Genomic DNA, 17,600 nt, shown 5'->3' with positions numbered 1-17,600 from the left:
TTTACCAGAATGAGCGCTCCCATCTCATAACTCGCTTCTGGGCATGCGCAGGTTTAAAACGTCGATTTAGCCCACACACGATCATTTTTTACATCCCGAAAAACGACATTTTACAAAACGTCATTAAAAAATGCAGCATGTTCGAATTTTTTTTGTCGTTTTTCAGAAGCCGATGATTTTAAATGACGTTTTTAAAAATTTCATTTTTTTTCATGACGAAAAATGACCGTGTGTACGCGGCATAAGGCCTGCCACATCTTAACTGCAGCATGTCTTGAACCAAAGTAAAGCAATGAAACGGCACATCTGTTATACAATATCAAAAGGTTTCCTAATCCACCCAACTACAGTACATATGAGTTATGAGCTGACCAATGTGAGATGATTTTCGACTTAGCAGATGCACAGTTTATTGGGTCATTAACAAGGTTGTTTATTGGCAGCATGGGAAAATGCTGAATATCAGTAGCGGTCACAAAAACAAAGAGATGTGGAGTGCAGAGCTACATTGAGCATTGCAATGCAATGCTATGTGTGTGCATGGTACAAATCAGAAACTGTTTATACACAGGAGGCATGTGATGTAGTCAGGAAAGGAGGATTATGGGATTATGTTATCCTCATTGCTGACCCCAAGTAAAGTTGTATTGTAAAGTAAACCTCAACTCATGAAAAGTCTTCAAAGTAATATACGTATGGCACAAAAGGCACCTGTAGGTACCTGCACATTATTTTGCCTTGCCATTTGTGCAGCTCAGAAGCTTATCCTAGAATTTTCTCAACTAGATAAAGTGGTCAAGATCTTGATCCTCACTTTCCCTTTCTACTGGGCGTCATTAATGGCTAGTAAAACTGCCTATCCCAGTAATGGGTCAGTGATGTTGGAAAGGTTGTGAACCACAGAAACATGTTCATTTCCTATGAGGGACAAGATGGCAGTTCATAATTTTTGACATTTCATAAATTAAATTGTTAGTATCCAGAGCATATTCATCCCTAAATATTTAAGTTCCCTCACCCAGGGGAATTGTTAGGCCGTTCTTAGTAGTCGTTCATCTGCCCTGTTAATGTTTACATTCAGTATTTGTGTTTTGGTAACGTTTAATTTAAAGTTTGAGATTTCCCCATATTGCTTACATAGATTCAATAGCCTTGGGATTGATGTTTTAGGGTTTACCAGGTAAAAGAGAACATCATCTGCGAAAAAAAAAGACAAAAAAAAAAGCAGAGCATATTCATGATGCCTAGTTATTATCGATAACAACACAGCACTTCCTGTTATCTAGTTATTTTTTAACTAGCTTATGGACTTATTGAAAAAATATCAAAAAATAATGTGGTTGCTCTGCGCAATGGAAAACCTATTGTATAGAAAGCTGCTGCCTCCACCGTGACACCTACCTAAGTAGAGTCTGAGTATTAAAAGCGAAAGGGTTAAAGGTGGGTATGGCGCTGTTCTGAGATCCTATTAAGTGCTGTACTATATCCTTTGAACTATATCCACTGTACATAAAACAATTCATTCAATGAGGTGCTAATATATAAAACAAAGATCTCATTAACGTATTCAAGTCCAAAAAAAAAATCTTATTTAATACAGTATCCAATCCATCAGAAATAGAAAAAACACCCTTCCAAAATCCAAAAAAACAAATCCAAAAACAAAAGACAAAAACAAATAAAGTTTGTCTTTTGTTTTTGTTCTTGGATTTGTTTGTTTTTTGTTTTTTGGAAGTATGGGCCAGATTCTCAAAAGAGTTACGCCGGTGTATCTACTGATACACCGGCGTAATTCGAAATTCCCGCCGGCGTATCATTGTTTTGTATTCGCTAAACAAGATACGCCGGAATTAGGCTAGGATCCGACTGGTGTAAGTCACTTACACCGTCGGATCCTAAATGCAATACAACGCTGACCGCTAGGTGGCGTTTACGTTCAGGTCTCATTTGACTATGCAAATGAGCCTGATACGCCGATTCCCGAACTAATTTGCGTTACTTACTCGGCGTTTACGTCGTTTGCATAAGCCAAAGGTTACCCCTGCTATATGAGGGGTAACCTTACGCCAGTCCGCCGTATGCCATGTTAAGTATGGCGTCGGGTCCGCGTCGTCTTTTTCCGTCGGTTACGTCGTTTTCCTAAGTCGTTCTTGAATACGACTTTACGTCAATGACGCTCACGTCGGCGTCATTGACGTTTTCCGTCGTGAGCTGGAGCATGCGCACTGGGCTCTTTTTCAGCCTGGTGCATGCGCAGTTCAATCGGCGCGGGGGCGCGCTTAATTTGAATACAAGCCGCCCCCTTTGAATTACGCGGCCATACGCCGGGCCATTTACACTACGCCGCCGCAAATTACGGAGCAAGTGCTTGGAGAATACGGCACTTGCTCCAGTAAGTTGCGGTGGCGTAGTGTAAATGGCTTACACTACGCCAACGCGGGATCTTGGAGAATCTGGCCCTATGTTTTTTCTATTTCTGATGAACTAGATTCTGTATTAAATAACTTAAATACATTAAGGAGATTTTTTCACCATTGCATGTGTCACTTTATTGCACCACGTGGGTACCTACCGGAGCATGATGGGACGGTGATGCCTATATAAATGGGATGCAAGGCGCGCTTCCATCATTGCAGTGAGAAGAGGCGACGTGTCAACATCGGAAGAAGGGAGAAGAAGAACATGACGTCACAGAAGACCGCGCTGGCTGCCTGTTAGTAATTGAGCTAACACACGAAGATAGCAGGCAGCCAGCGCTGAAGAAGAAGGCACCGGACAGCTGCAGAAGAACCGGGGTGCGCCGAGTCAACAGCGGAGAGCGGCGAAGATAGAAGAAGACCCCCGGAGAGCGGAGAAGACCCCCGGAGAGCGGAGAAGACCCCCCGCCGGAGAGCGGAAGAAGAAACCCCCCCCGGAGAGCGGAGAAGACCCCCGGAGAGTGGAAGAAGAAGCCCCCCCTGGTATTAGAGCTAATAAAGAAGACAGGGGGGGGCCTCCGGAGCAGACTAATAAATTATTTTAAAAAACCTTGTGTTGTGTGTTTAATAACTTTAACTTTTTGCCTCCAGGTGAATGGGTAGGGGTACGATGTACCCCATATCCATTCACTTAGGGTGGGGGGCCGGTATCTGGGGGCCCCCTTATTAAAGGGGACTCCCAGATTCCGATAAGCCCCCGCCCGCAGACCCCGACAACCAACGGCAAGGGTTGTCGGGAAGAGGTCCTGTCCTCATCAACATGGGGACAGGGTGCTCTGGGGTGGGGGGGCCCGCAGTGCGCCCCCCTGCCCCAGAGCACCCAACCCCCCCATGTTGAGGGCATGCGGCCTGGCACGGCTCAGGAGGGGGGGGGGGGGCGCTCGCTCGTCCCCACTCCCTTTCCTGACCGGCCGGGTAGCGTGCTTTGGATACGGGTCTGGTATGGATTGTAGGGGGACCCCCTACGTCGAATTTTCGGTGTAGGGGTGGTCTCCTTACAACCCATACCAGACCTACGGGCCTGGTATGCTCCTGGGGGGGGAACCCATGCCGGTTTTTTCTTTGAAAATTGGCATGGAGTTCTCCCTCTCAGGAATGCATGCCGAGCGATGCTGACAATTTTTCTTTTTTGTTTTTGTTTTCCCAGCGCTTTTTTTTTTTTTCACCCGTCGCAACTTTAGTGTCCCGTCGCAATCCACAAAGCCCGGCGTAAATTACGTTCGCGCGCTGCACGTCGGGAAAATTACGTCACACGCATGCGCAGTATGGCTGGCGCGGGAGCGCGCCTCATTTAAATTTTAAACGCCCCCCGCAGAGGAGGACCGCCTTGCGACGGAGGCACTTAAGTTACACGGCGTGTAATTTCTAGGTAAGTGCTTTGTGGATCAGGCACTTAGGTAGAAATTTTAAGTCAGTGTAACTTAACTGCTGAAAGTTAAGTTAGGCAGCTTTTTTGAGAATTTGGCCCTTTATTTTCATTTTCGTTGAGGTCGAATGTGCCTAACCTTAACTCTATTAGTCCAATATTATTCTACATAAAGAGAAAAGATTTGACATAGAGAGAAAAGATTTGACATAGAGAGAAAAGATTTGACATAGAGAGACATGAAGATTCGACGAAGTAGCTAAAAACATACGATCGCAGCAAGCGGACATTTATGATAAAATGCTCTGCCCATAGGCTATAGAATAATTCTAATGTTGGTTGACTAGTAATAATAATTAATAAATATAATTATTATTAGTCATACAACATTAGAATTCTTCTATAGCTTGTAGGCGGAACATTCGACCGTCAAAAATCTTCTTTTTTTTTTTTTAAAGATTCTGTCGAATCCTCTTAGAACATTTGACAGACATAAGCCTTCAATGACAGATTCGACCTTAATTCATTTGGATTTTCGGACGAATGCATTTTTTTTTTACGAAAAACAAAATAAATAAAAACGAATTTCGGGAGTAACTAAATCAATTTATTTTTCGGACGAAAACGAAATTCCAAAACAAAATATTTCAGTGTGCACATGTCTACAATATATGTTTCAAGTTTTAACCTTTTAGCTGCCAGGTTCGTATGCTGTATGGACCTACATCGCTGCTTCCAGCTGACCAGGTCCGTACACTGTACAGACTTGTATTCCTCCTTCTGCTTTAAGCTCACTTTAGTGACCATGAGCTTATATCAAAACTGTTTATCAGACACTTATAAACAAAACAATAGCTCTGATCAGCTAATGATAATCCACTGATCAGAACTATGCACCTAACCCCCCCCCCCCTTTCCCCACCACTGCTACTTTTGCTAATTCACTGGATTTTCTCCCCCCCACTATCACCTAAAATGCACCTTTGCCACTTTCTTTTCCCTTTCCTCACCTCACTAAACCCTACAGCACTGATTCCCTCTACCCCCTGCCTCCCCCTACACCCCAGAATTGATTCTACCTGCCGATTCACCCCTGCAGCAGGGGAGCAACAGAGGAAAGCAACCATAAAAATATATGCCCCCACTGCTGTTATGACCCCACCATAGTGCCCCACTGACTGACCCCCATGCAACCCTCCCTGCAGTGCTGCCGGCTGGATTTCCTTCCCCCTCCTGCTGGCTAAAGCTGCTGCTGGAGAGTGTGGGGGCTGGTAAACCTGTTTACCAGCCCCCTTCCTTTCATTAATGAACACAGACAGCAATCCATACCAACTATTTCTGTGTTCATTTATCACTGAGACATAGTAAACATGTTTACTATGTGTCAGTTTATGAACACATCTATACATTTATATGCATTGCAGCTAAGGCTACAGAGAACGGGACTGAATATGTCTTCAGTCACTTTCTCTGTCTCAAAAACGAGAACCCCACTCCCCCCCAAAAAATTTGTAAAATATGAAAAATTGTTTGTACAGGGCATACTACAGTGTATGCCTTTGTAAGGCTATGTTACCCATAATGGGATACCCTGGTGTTCCATGCATCCCCATGCAGGTAGTTTCATTGATGTCAATTGGGATGTAGCAACTGCATGGACACTGCCACTGCTCCCAATTTGGTATCTGTGTGGCTCTTGGGTATGTGTCCCTGAGCTCAAACTGTCTGTGTTTGGGGCCATTCACAAGGATATCAGATTGGGAGCAGCAGCCATGTCTGTGCAGCCGCTGCATATCAATTGACATAAATAGGACTGCCTGCACAGGAATGCATGGAACATCTGAGCATCCCCATGCAATTAAACATGGCCCTCCATGGGCATACACATTAGTACACCCATGTGAACAAGACCTTATTAGGAATAAAGCAGGAACTTTGTAAGTTATGTTGTGTTTGTGTATGCTAATAATGATTTTAGTGAAGTTTTATTGAAAATAGCGGCTTGTGCAACTATTGTGGGGCCCAACAAATCTGTTGCAGATTTTTTTTTATTCTACAAGTCATATGCTTTCAGGAAATATATGGTTTAGGGGGTCTTTTACAAAATTTTAATGCTGTAAGTGAAAAAATGATAACCTCAGGTCTAGAGTACCTTGCGTTTATTTACTGATTTGCTCCTTAATTTTTTACCATTTCACAAAAAGGTGCAATTCAAAATGTACAAATATTTGTTATTTATTAGTTATATGCAGTTTAGCTTTTGTATTTAGTAGGAAATTTGTAAGTTTTTCTGTGTTTGTGTCCGCGAATAAGGATTTTTGTGTATTTTATAGCAAAAATATTGTTTTGATAAATATTTGCACGCAGGGCCTAAACAAATCAGTAGCAATTCCTTTTTATTTTACTGGTTCTATGCTTTCAGAAAATGTATGGTTTGAGGGATATTTCACAAACTCTTAAAGCTGTAAGGGAAAAATAAAAAAGTGTTGGAAAAAATGCAAAAGTAGCCTGGCCACCTAAATTTAAAAGTAGAGGGCAGAGCCTGGCAGTGAAAGGGTTAATGGTTAGTTCCCCAGACACTGATATTTTGTCCATAATTGTCTATCATGCTGACAGTTTTAATCATATCTTTTGGGCATTCTAGTTATGAGACCCCTCTTCAAAATGTTCTAGTTCTTCCACCCAAGTCCTGCTACCTTCATGCAGAAAATGGAGTCTTAGCCCTCCTATGGCAATGTCCGTGATATACTAGTGATGAAAAGCTGAAAAAGTGAAATGGACACAACAAGGAAGTGGACAGCATTAGTGGACCTCATATGTTTATTCCTTATGTAATACAGCAGTGCACTATAAGTGCAGTTACTACACAGCACGCAATTAGCTTTCAGTTTACTGAAGTCAGAACTGTTAAAGTGTAAGGGAAAGAGGAAATCTTCCACTGGGGACACCTGGTAGACTAACAACTGTCCAAAAAGGAAGGCAAGGAGTTCCCTAATTTTGGAAAGATTTCCTCTTACTTCCTGTTGCATCTTCATGACAGAAACTGAAACAGGAACTGAAACAAATTCTTCCCAATACCCTTCCCTACTCTATCCAAAACTGGAAAAAACAAGCATGACTATAAATACACTTTAAGCAGGGATTTTTTTATTTATTTTTTATTATGGGAACCAGCTGTTTTTCACATCACTGCACAGTCACTGCACTTTGCACTGCTTAATTAAATAAACCTAGATGTGCCAATGCTTTCTGAAAAGTGTATACTCTCTGTAAACACACAGCCATACCTAATGTAAGTTATCCACTGAAAAATAAAACTGACATGATTTATAGTGTAAACAAAACCATTTTATTAGAAGTGTCTTTCTCCAGATGTAGAATTGACATTATTTGAGCCAGACGGAACTGTGTGTTTGTATGTTTCCTTTAGTATTATTGTGCTCTGGAGGCCAGACTTTGATCATACAAAGAGCAGTTTCTCATTATTTTCTATTGACACTCCAAACAGTCTTCTCTGAAGTCTCTGGGATATTGTGTGACCTCTGTCTCAATACTTTTCACAGATTTCACAGGCTGTCACCACCACTCAGACATCACTAACACAGACAACTGTAATGGAAACTGTAACTATGGTGACCACCAGGGAGCAAATTCTTGTTAAGCATGGTAAGGACGAACTCCCACCGCCTCCCCCTCAGAAGAAAAGACAGATCCTTGTGGAATCAGAACTAAGGAAGAGGTGAGATAATGGCTATTGCACACCTGAGGAAATAAATATGCAAGGCTATTGCTGAAACAAATTTCTGCTGTGTGAAAGAAAATTGTGAGAGACACACACCTGCAACCTAGTGTACTTTGGGAATAAATATGGTAGTGGGTGTGTATTTGTACCTATAGGCAAAGATATGCAGGCATACTAATTGCAGCAAAGAGCATTTTAGAAAATTCAGTAATTTATGATAACTCATAATTTATTACTTTGACAACTGTTACTGGTACTCTGGTTCCTATAGACCAGGCATGTCCAAAGTCCGGCCCGCGGGCCAATCACGGCCCGCGTGCCGGTTTCGGACGACCTGCCAGGTCATTTTGACATGTATGTGTTTTGTGGCCCCCAACGAATCCCAGAGCGTCAGGGGCCACAGAAGAAATACATGCTGGCTGCCTTGGAGGAGGCAGGACAAGCGCCGTGCATACAGGAGTACTTCCTGTTTACACGGCGACCTGTGCAAAAGGAAGTCCCGTCACCTGGGCTGCCATTGGACGACTGTTCTGTCCATCATAGGAGGCAGGACTTTCGATAAAAGAGGCCGCCGATAAAACAGGAAATTCTCCTGTATGTCTTTTGGTGATTGTCACGCCCCCTCCCTGTCTGCAATGGTGAGTCTGCATTCATGGTAAGGGGGGTGCTGCATTCAGGGCAAGGGGGTGCTGCATTCAGGGCAAGGGGGGTGCTGCATTCATAGCAAGGGGTGGTGCTGCATTCATGGCACTTGTGAGGCTGTATTGATGGGCAGTGACCCTTATTTTGATTCAGTTCTTTATTTAAAATGTAAGATTTTTTAAAGTGAAGGTGCATGTTATACGCCGATAAATATGGTATATCCAAATAATACGCCTGAGCTCAACTCTTTACCACACACAGCCACAAAGGCAAGATAATTCTTGTTGGGCAGTGTATTAGTCCTCGGGCAAACACACTTTGACCAAATTGTAATGGTTCACAGAATGTCAGCCAAAATAGTTGGCCCTCACGCATGTTCACTTCATCAAATCTGGCCCTCTTTAAAAAAAAGTTTGGACACCCCTGCTATAGACCATTGCACTGTGCACATCATCATTGCAGTTTGCCCTAGCTTGCCAAATAAGCTCAACACCTGGCAAAAATCATCTGGCAAATCACCCTTTAATTAAGCCCTTTAAAAATATGTTTATATCTGTATGTTTTTCAAACAATAGGGCATATTGTTTAGAAAAGGCTGCATACAACATATGGGGGGAAGAGCACTGAACAGCCCTGCTAGGGTTGATCAGTGACTTGCGATAGTGTATTCACATAGTGGGCCACCCATCATTGGAAAACTCAACTGTAGATGAATGTTCCTTGCTGCCTCAGTAGCCTTGCCGGGGTTTAATGCTGGTTCCAACAATCACAGCACAGATTGACAACAAGTGTATGAGTACTACATAGTAATTGCACTGTGCAGCTTCAGGGAAATGCTCACACACTTAGTGGTGGCTCTATACAATAAGTGGTAGTAACTTACTATGGTGCTAAGTCAGCATCTTGAATGTTTTTTTTCTGTGTTCCTCCTATGATGCTTTACATTGCTCTCTCCTCTTACATAAGCTCACTATATTTTGCTAACAGAAGCTGGTGCTAGGTTAAAGTCAGCAGGCTGTTAGTGTATGCTTGGATAACAATTAAAAAATAAAAATCATTGTAACATTCACATATCTTCTTCTGTTAACCCTTCAAAAATGCTACAAGCACAGAAAAATACCCATTCATCTAACAGAGATCAACTTTGCTCCTGTTTGAGCTGACAACACACACTGCACTGAAATTCTAAGCAGTGTCATCAGCCTTGCCCAGTTCACCCTTATGGACTATAGGATAACCCCCTCATCAATTCTATAATATGATCTCTAGTCAAAAAGGGTCAGCCAAAGTTTATGATTTCAGAGCAGCCAAGACAAAGTTGTCAGCTCAAACAAGAAGTTAAGAGCCTTATGTCAGGATTACTTTTATATTCTAGGAAGTCTGTTAAAGAGATAAAACATTATTTTCAACATTTATTTTTGAGTTTGCAGAGACATACAGTTTTATGGGTTCTCTGTCATTTGGAGCAGTGTATCAGTGGTCTTACCTTTCTCTAGAGGCCCAGTGGGGGTGAGAAGGATGATGCATTCAGGGAAAGTGCCCACAGTTTCCGTGAGGACTGTACAGAGGAGCAGATCTTGAGAAAGAATAGCGGAAAATACAGGCTAAAACCATAATCACTGAAAGAATGCCATGTGTTTCATCTGCATCAAGCTTTTAATATACATATGATAGAATCAGGCTTATGAATACCTACCTAAACAAACACATGTCTTATAAATAATCAAAACGGTTTAGTTGTTTAGAGTCTGAAGCTATTACATGTCTTTGATTGTGCAATGTACTGTACATATAGTACTTCCTGCAAAACTGAAAGTGGTATGTGTTAATCATTTCTGGTGCTCTACATTTAATCTAATAATTTATTTACATTAAGTAACTACTTGCTTGTTTGAACTGTGATTCATGTAGAACAGTGATGCTGAGCTGGAGGCCCAGGGGCTGCTTGTTGCTTCATTCGGTCTAGGCCTGTGCAATAAATGAAACATTATTTTTCAACTGTGATTTTCGCTTCTCTCCTTAAATTCCAATATCTATAAGTAGAGAAAGTAGAATACCAAAATATGCCACGATTGAAACATCCTGACGCTAGGCAAGACTAATACACATAGCTAATTAAATTAAATTGATCTGCTGAGGTCCTCTTTCTAACCATTGCTGCAAAAGAGCATCATGTTTGGCATACCGCACCAATGTATTATTTCTTATACTAGATTTTAAACTAAAAAGTAAACAACTTTAAAGGCATTAAGTGACACCTATAAAATCTAGAGGTTACTCATAAATGCCATAAGGGTGGGCTAACCACTGCAGCTAATTATTATGAAAAGATTGTCTCCACACTACCTTTTTGCTTTCATTATAATGTCATGAAAAAAAACCTGCTCAGGGTACAATACATTATAATATTTAACTGACTGACCTATACAGCTAAAAGCCAAATACATACTGCATGCAAACTTTTGCATTTCATGCGTAGCTTCACTTACATATTGCATTGGGAAAGTGAGATGCAGTGCCAGATATTAAATTACTACAAATGTAGACAGGCGTTCATGATGCAAACCACATTGATCAGTCCGGTCAATTTAAGTCTTGTTTGGCCTTCAGATTCAACCTATACTGAGAATAACTGATAGAGGTTTTCACTGTTTATTTTTACACTTCTTACATTAATCGTTTCTCTCACTATACAATTACAGTGTAGTCTTCTACTAAACAATGTTTTTTTGTCCTGAAATGCTTACAACTGTACACATTCAAATTTAACTATTACATAATACTAATGTTTAGATAAAGGAACACTTGGGTAGCAGTGATCATAACATGATTTCATAACATGATTTCATTTGATGCAAGCTGTAAGCAAAAAACACATACAGGAAAGATAAAAACACAACTTCAAGAGAGCAAATTTTCCAAGGATGAGGGTTGCTCTCCAGGACTTATGCCGCGTACAGACGGTCGTTTTTTGTGATAGAAAAAAATGATGCTTTATGTGATGAAAAAAAACAACGTTTTTCAAACTTCATTTTCAAAAACGATGTAGCATACACACCATCGTTTTTTCCAAAAGCTCTAGCAAAGCGCGGTTACTTTCAGCACGTACGACGGCACTCTGTTCCATTCAAACTCGCGTCCTAACTTGCTTCTGAGCATGCGCGGGTTTAAAAACATAGTTTTAAGCATCATTTTAGCCTACACACGGTCATTTTTTATGACACAAAAAACAACGTTTTGAAAAACGACACAAAAAATTGAAGCATGCTTCAATTTTTTTTTGGTCGTTTTTTAGAAGACATAAAACGACATTTTCCCCACACACGGTCATTTAAAATGACATTTTTAAAAACGTTGTTTTTTTACATCACATAAAGCGACGTGTGTATGGGGCATTAGACTGGAAGGAAATATTGGCATTGATAAACACAGAGGACAAGGGGGCACTCTTTACATCTAAATATGGAAAGGTTTCCTAACAGTAAGAGCTGTGAAAATGTGGAATAGACTCCCTCCAGAGGTAGTTCTGGCCAGCTCAGTAGATGGCTGTAAGAAAGGTATGGATACTTTCCTAAATGTACATAATATAACTGGGTACTAACATTTATAGGTAAAGTTGATCCAGGGAAAATCCGATTGCTTCTCAGGGATCAGGAAGGAATTTTTTCCCCTGCTGTAGCAAATTGGAGCATGCTCTGATAGGGTATTTCGCCTTCCTCTGGATCAACTGTGGGTATACAAATGGGTATAGAGGATTGTACAATGTTTTTTTTTTTTTACTTACTTTATGGTTGAACTAGATGGACTTGTGTCTTTTTTCAACCTGACTATGCAACTATGTAACTAATATAGAAGAAATCATTATGCTTGGACTGGAGTGCACATAGTTGAATAATCAGAGTGAATGAGTGTGCAGGCCAAAATATTTGCCCCCTTATTAAGTTTAATTTAAAGATGGCTCTGGAGCTTAGAGTAACAGCTGACAAATCCTAGGGGACTGGGGCCTTAAAGTTGCTGCCTGTGTACTTTTCTAATAACAGTACCATAACAGTAACAAAACAGAATCAAATGACAAGCCCCGTTATTTGTTACCTTTTCTCAACTGAGATCTCTATTACTTGATATTGTTAGAAACCATCAATAAATAGCAGGATCTGTTCACAAAGCTATGTTTTGCAAATTGAGAGTAGCATGTGTTAACAGAACTTGGAAAGCAGATGACAAGGCATCATTCGAAATGAAAAAGTAAGTGATGTAAAAATACACATTTTTATATCCATACAACCAAAGGAAAAACATTTTTTTTTTCATTTTGGATAGCATGAGGGCCCTGTATGTTGTTTTTTGCAATTCGTGTTCCATTGGAGAACTTTCCCTTTGCTTCCTGTCCATTACCCTCAACAGGAAGCAAGAGGAAATCCCTTTAAAGTGAAGTCATCCTTGTCTGTCACCAGGCTTCACCAGAATTAGTGTCACCGTTGAAAGATTTTCCCTCTGTTACTGTTCTGGGACAACCCAAATGATGGGATTTATTTTCACTTTTGATGATAATGGTAGGAAGGTGAATGTCCCTTTTGAGAGCACAGAGCACAATTTTTTTTTACAGGTGTTCTAATCCCCCCCCACTTTATCAAAAATGTTTCCTTTAGTTATATCTTATCCCAATCACCATGCAATGGACACAGGGAGATTTTGGTTGTCTAAAAACAGTATGGGAGGTGTGAAAGTTGTGAAACCACTTTGTTCTAGGTCCAAACTGAATTTTTTTTCCTAAACAGGGATAAGGGCCTTCAACGCCATCTGTCTTCTACATATAATACTATTTTAACAACAATTTTACAATAATTCTTATCTTCAGCCATGTAAATTAAAGGATTACCACCCTTGCAGACGTCCCAATACAAAAGGATAGGATTAGGTAACTAGAACAGGATGGTTCCACATTTTTCACATGTCCTATTCTGCTTTTGGGCAATCAATTCTGATGTAGAAACAAGAATAAGTGACTCAACTATGCATGGAAACATAGGAAATTAAATAAAACAAAATTTCAGCAGGTGCTATGGACTAAGGCCGCATACACACGATCGGTTAAACCGATAAGAACGGTCTGATGGACCGTTTTAATCGGTCCAAACCGATCGTGTGTGGGCACCATCGGTTATTTATCCATCGGTTAAAAAAAAGCCAACTTGTTTTAAATTTAACCAATGGATTCTTAACCGATCGTTAGTAGGCACGACCATCGGTTAAAAATCCATGCATGCTCAAAAGTCGACACATGCTTGGAAGCATTGAACTTCGTTTTTTTCAGCACGTCGTTGTGTTTTACGTCACCGCGTTCTGACACGATCGTTTTTTTTAACTGATGGTGTGTAGGCATGACTGACCATCAGTCAGCTTCATCGGTTAACCGATGAAAACGGTCCATCAGACCATTTTCATCGGATGGACCTATTGTGTGTACAGGGCTTAATCAGTCAACATTTTAAAATATTTGGCTGTAACAGGCAGTTTGTTTGCTAAAGAGCTGGAGAGCCGTATTATAATGAATGCCTGCAGACAACAGTGAAGCACAATGGAAGTTCCTTGCACGTTTGGGGCTGCATTTTTGGTCAAAAACAATGGTGTCCTTGAACCGCGGTTCTCTTGAAAGGCAAGAACGCCGTGACGTCATTGCGTACGACAAGCATGCGCTTGTTACATTCGATGCCATCGCCACCATCTTGCTTCACCCTACCTATGCCGTGGAAGCTACCGCGCATGCGTCCAAATCATTTCGAGCATGCACAGGTTTCCAAGGCGACAGGTAAGTATACACACACTCGGGTTTCTCGTCAGGAAACAGGCCGACAAGAATCTTGACGAGAAAATAGAGAGTAGGATCTCTATTTTTCTTGTTGAGATTCTGGCCAGATTTCCAGACGAGAAACCTAAAAGCCTCGTACACACGCTCGGTTTACTCAGCAAGAAAGCTCTGCCAGCAGTTTTCTTGCTGGTTCTTTGGTTCTTGCCGAGAAAACCGAGCGTGTGTACGAGGCTTAAGAGTATGAAAAGTGAAAATTAAATATGTGAAAATTTTTAGAAATGTACACCTTTACTATTGCACAATAACAGTAACATGTTTTAGTTTTGCCCCTCTTCAATAGCAGTTACATCTTTGCTTTTCAGTTTTCCCTCGGGATATAAAGTTTCAATGTTAAAACATGTTTGATTATCGTTTGCGTTGATCACAGGTTCATGAGTTAAGTTTATCATAAACAAAAATTTTCTTTTTCACACACATTGTCCATTTTTTTACATTCTGTACATACTGTTTAGAAATGTAAAAGGGAGCTTTGTGTATATATTCCTCTCTCAGATAAAAAAAAAAATAGAAAAGATAAAATAAGTCTTTCATTATAATGGTAAAAGCCTATATAGCTTAAGAGGCCATGAAGTGTTTGTGCAATTTATCATAAGCAAGTATGCTAATCCATCAGATAAAAAAATTATCATAATCATATGGATATATGTAATATAGTCATATAAATAATTTTAACATTTATTCTGAAATTAACATCATGAATAAAGATGCAAGCAACATAACACCTATAGTTTGGCTACTATTTTGTAGTTATTATTATGAAAAAAATAATTATCAAATTAGTAATAACAAATACTCAAACCTCATTTTAGAATGCCTATTATTGATTTATAAGACTGCTTAGAATAAAAGATTAAGTCATTCTACTCCATATGATAATGTGATCACACAAACATATAGGTGGTAAGCTTTTTGCGTTATAGCAGCTCTCTTGAAGATTTAGAAAGTGAACAACAATATTAACTGATGGTCTTGCATAGGTGCTGAACTGAGAATCAGAATACACTGAACACTGACATTTATGCAAAGCAAAGATATGCATGATCAAATATGACAAGCCATTGTATCAGACAAAAAAGATGCTGGTTTTACAATCAAATAGAATAACATGTTAATGCAGTTTGACAGCACATACTGTTAGGATGGTCTCAACACAATGCCAGCTCCAAACAATAACTCATGTTTACAAAAGAATATGCCTCTAAAATATTCACTGTTACTGTATGAACAATTCATTGCAGTCAAAAACATGATGAGTTACCTTGCTGATTTCTAAAAGGGTAAATTATTTAACATCTGGGTTGAAACACAGATGTTTTAAAACATAACATTTTACCTAACTGTCCAGTATGACCTTCCCTTTCTCATTGAATTACAAATTGCATACAGTATATAGCCTTCAAATGCGGGTTATACACAAATAAAGGATATAGTATTGCAATAAAACGGGCATTAAAGCTGCCAAAGAGTAGTACATTCCATGTTTTTTAAAGATAATAATAATTGTAGTGCCTGCTATTTTCTAGCCGGCACTGCTTTAAATTTAGAGGGTAGTCTGAGAGTTAGTTGACTCAGACTGTATGATTTTTCACTAAATGTGGGCCTCTGTTCCAGCCATGGATGTACTGTGAGTGACCACTATTGTTGTCTGGGGTGCTGTTATAATCCCAGGCCAAGGGTGGCAGCAGTCAGGTCAAGGTGTTTTGTTTAAGAAGGGGTGGCTCCCTTCCGTCCACCTGACCTCCACCTATTAACTGGCCTTCGCAGCAAGTAGCATAGGAAGGCAACATATGATATAAACAAGACCAAGGATAAATCCAAGAAAGATCCAAGCTTTACTCACCGGCCAGCCTGCTGACAACCGAATCAACCTATCTAATACTATGCATTAAAACAGGGGTTTAGTCTGCACACAATTGCAAATACATGCATAAGTCACAGAGCCTCGTCACGGCACCCTGGTATCTGTGGTCCTATCTCTAGCTTCCATTTGTATATTATATTATTACTGTATCAGTAATCTAGGACTTTTCGTGGTGTGTCGTGTCATGAATAGGTGAGCAAATGATACAAGGTATAGAGAGATATATAGAAAAATATATAGAAAAAATATCAAAATTTATTATAAATACATGAAAACAAAATATATAAAAAATACAATGACTGAAATCATTGATTGCCCTGTGACAGACAAAATGCGACAAGAATTAGATGAATGGAACAGCTGGTCGCCGACATGTTTCGCACAAAGCGTCTTCTGGGCGCAGCAGTCATAATGAGGGCAATCAATGATTTCGGTCATTGTATTTTTTATATATTTTGTTTTCATGTATTTATAATAAATGTTGATATTTTTCTATATATCTCTCTATACCTTGTATCATTTGCTCACCTATTCATGACACGACACACCAAGAAAAGTCCTAGATTACTGATACAGTTTTATTACCTATTCAGTTTGTTCTCTGCTCTCATATTTTAACCATTAAGGACTGGTGCAGTACTGTCTGTGTTGGAAACCAACCATACAAACCTCCGAAATATATATTATATTCTTTAGGGTATTCCGTGAGGTCTTGAGGGAGTACTGTTTGAGTTACTCCTCTCAATTTTAGGTTGTTACACCTTGAGCGATCTTTTAGATTGGTAATTCTGGTGAGTAACCAGTGCCTTTCTTCCTCGCTTTCCTCATTTGCTTCAATTAGGTAATTAACCGTTGCGGTAAAGTCAGTTATTGCATGCTCTACTTTGTTGACTCTGTCATCCATCAAGGATAGTTCAGCTGTGAATTTGTAAGTAAGAGTGGAAAACTCAGCATGAAGAGAGCAGTGTAAATATAGCAGCAGCTCTTTGAGCTGTCTGTCAAGTACAGGCTGGTTAGAGGTGGGGAAACTTGGGGGACAGGAGTTCAGTGTAATCTCTAACTGGGGATAGCCCAGGACCCATGCCTGTGTCTGTAGCTGGTGCATCCAATCTCATCCTGGCTTTAGCAGGGCTTTTTTACATGGTGGGCTGTGAAGAGGAGAGGAGCTTCTTGCTGATGATATCCCAGTACATCTATTGGCCCAGGTCTCTGCATCTTGGATTTCCGAGTAGTGGTTGTGACGTGGCATGGAGGAGGGGGCTGGAGATCTGGAGCACATTAAACTGTTCAGAGAGAGGCCGCAAGAGAGAGGATCCTGTTAAAGAACCCTGTACATGCCTGATGGTCATTTATGAGTGCATTTGATTGTCACATCGGGTGAAGCACTTTATGGGCCAGATTCTCGTATAATGGCCTAAAGTTGCGGCGGCGTAACATACCTCATTTACGTTACACCGCCGCAAGTTTTACGGGCAAGTGCTTGATTCACAAAGCACTTGCCTGTAAAGTTGCGGCGGCGTAGCGTAAAAATCCTCTTGCGCAAGCCCGCCTAATTCAAATGATCCGGGTAGGGGGCGTGGATCATTTAAATTAGGCGCGTTCCAGCGCCGAACGTACTGCGCATGCGCCGTCCCTAAAATTTC

The 17,600-nt window shown here is 40.5% G+C and overlaps 1 protein-coding gene across 1 annotated transcript in view; it reads left to right on the top strand.

Annotated features, from left to right (window-relative positions):
• Window positions 1-17,600, top strand: part of DMD (dystrophin) — a 2,981,380-nt gene that overhangs the window by 1,042,233 nt on the left and 1,921,547 nt on the right. Inside the window, exon 17 of the mRNA XM_040336499.1 lies at window positions 7,407-7,582. Coding sequence (XP_040192433.1) covers window positions 7,407-7,582 — 176 coding nt within the window. The remainder of the gene's footprint in view (window positions 1-7,406; window positions 7,583-17,600) is intronic.

Source organism: Rana temporaria, chromosome 2, assembly GCF_905171775.1.
Source record: "Rana temporaria chromosome 2, aRanTem1.1, whole genome shotgun sequence".
NCBI classification, from domain to species: domain Eukaryota; kingdom Metazoa; phylum Chordata; class Amphibia; order Anura; family Ranidae; genus Rana; species Rana temporaria.
Note: the sequence above shows the minus strand (reverse complement) of the source record. Positions and strands in the feature narration are given on the sequence as shown.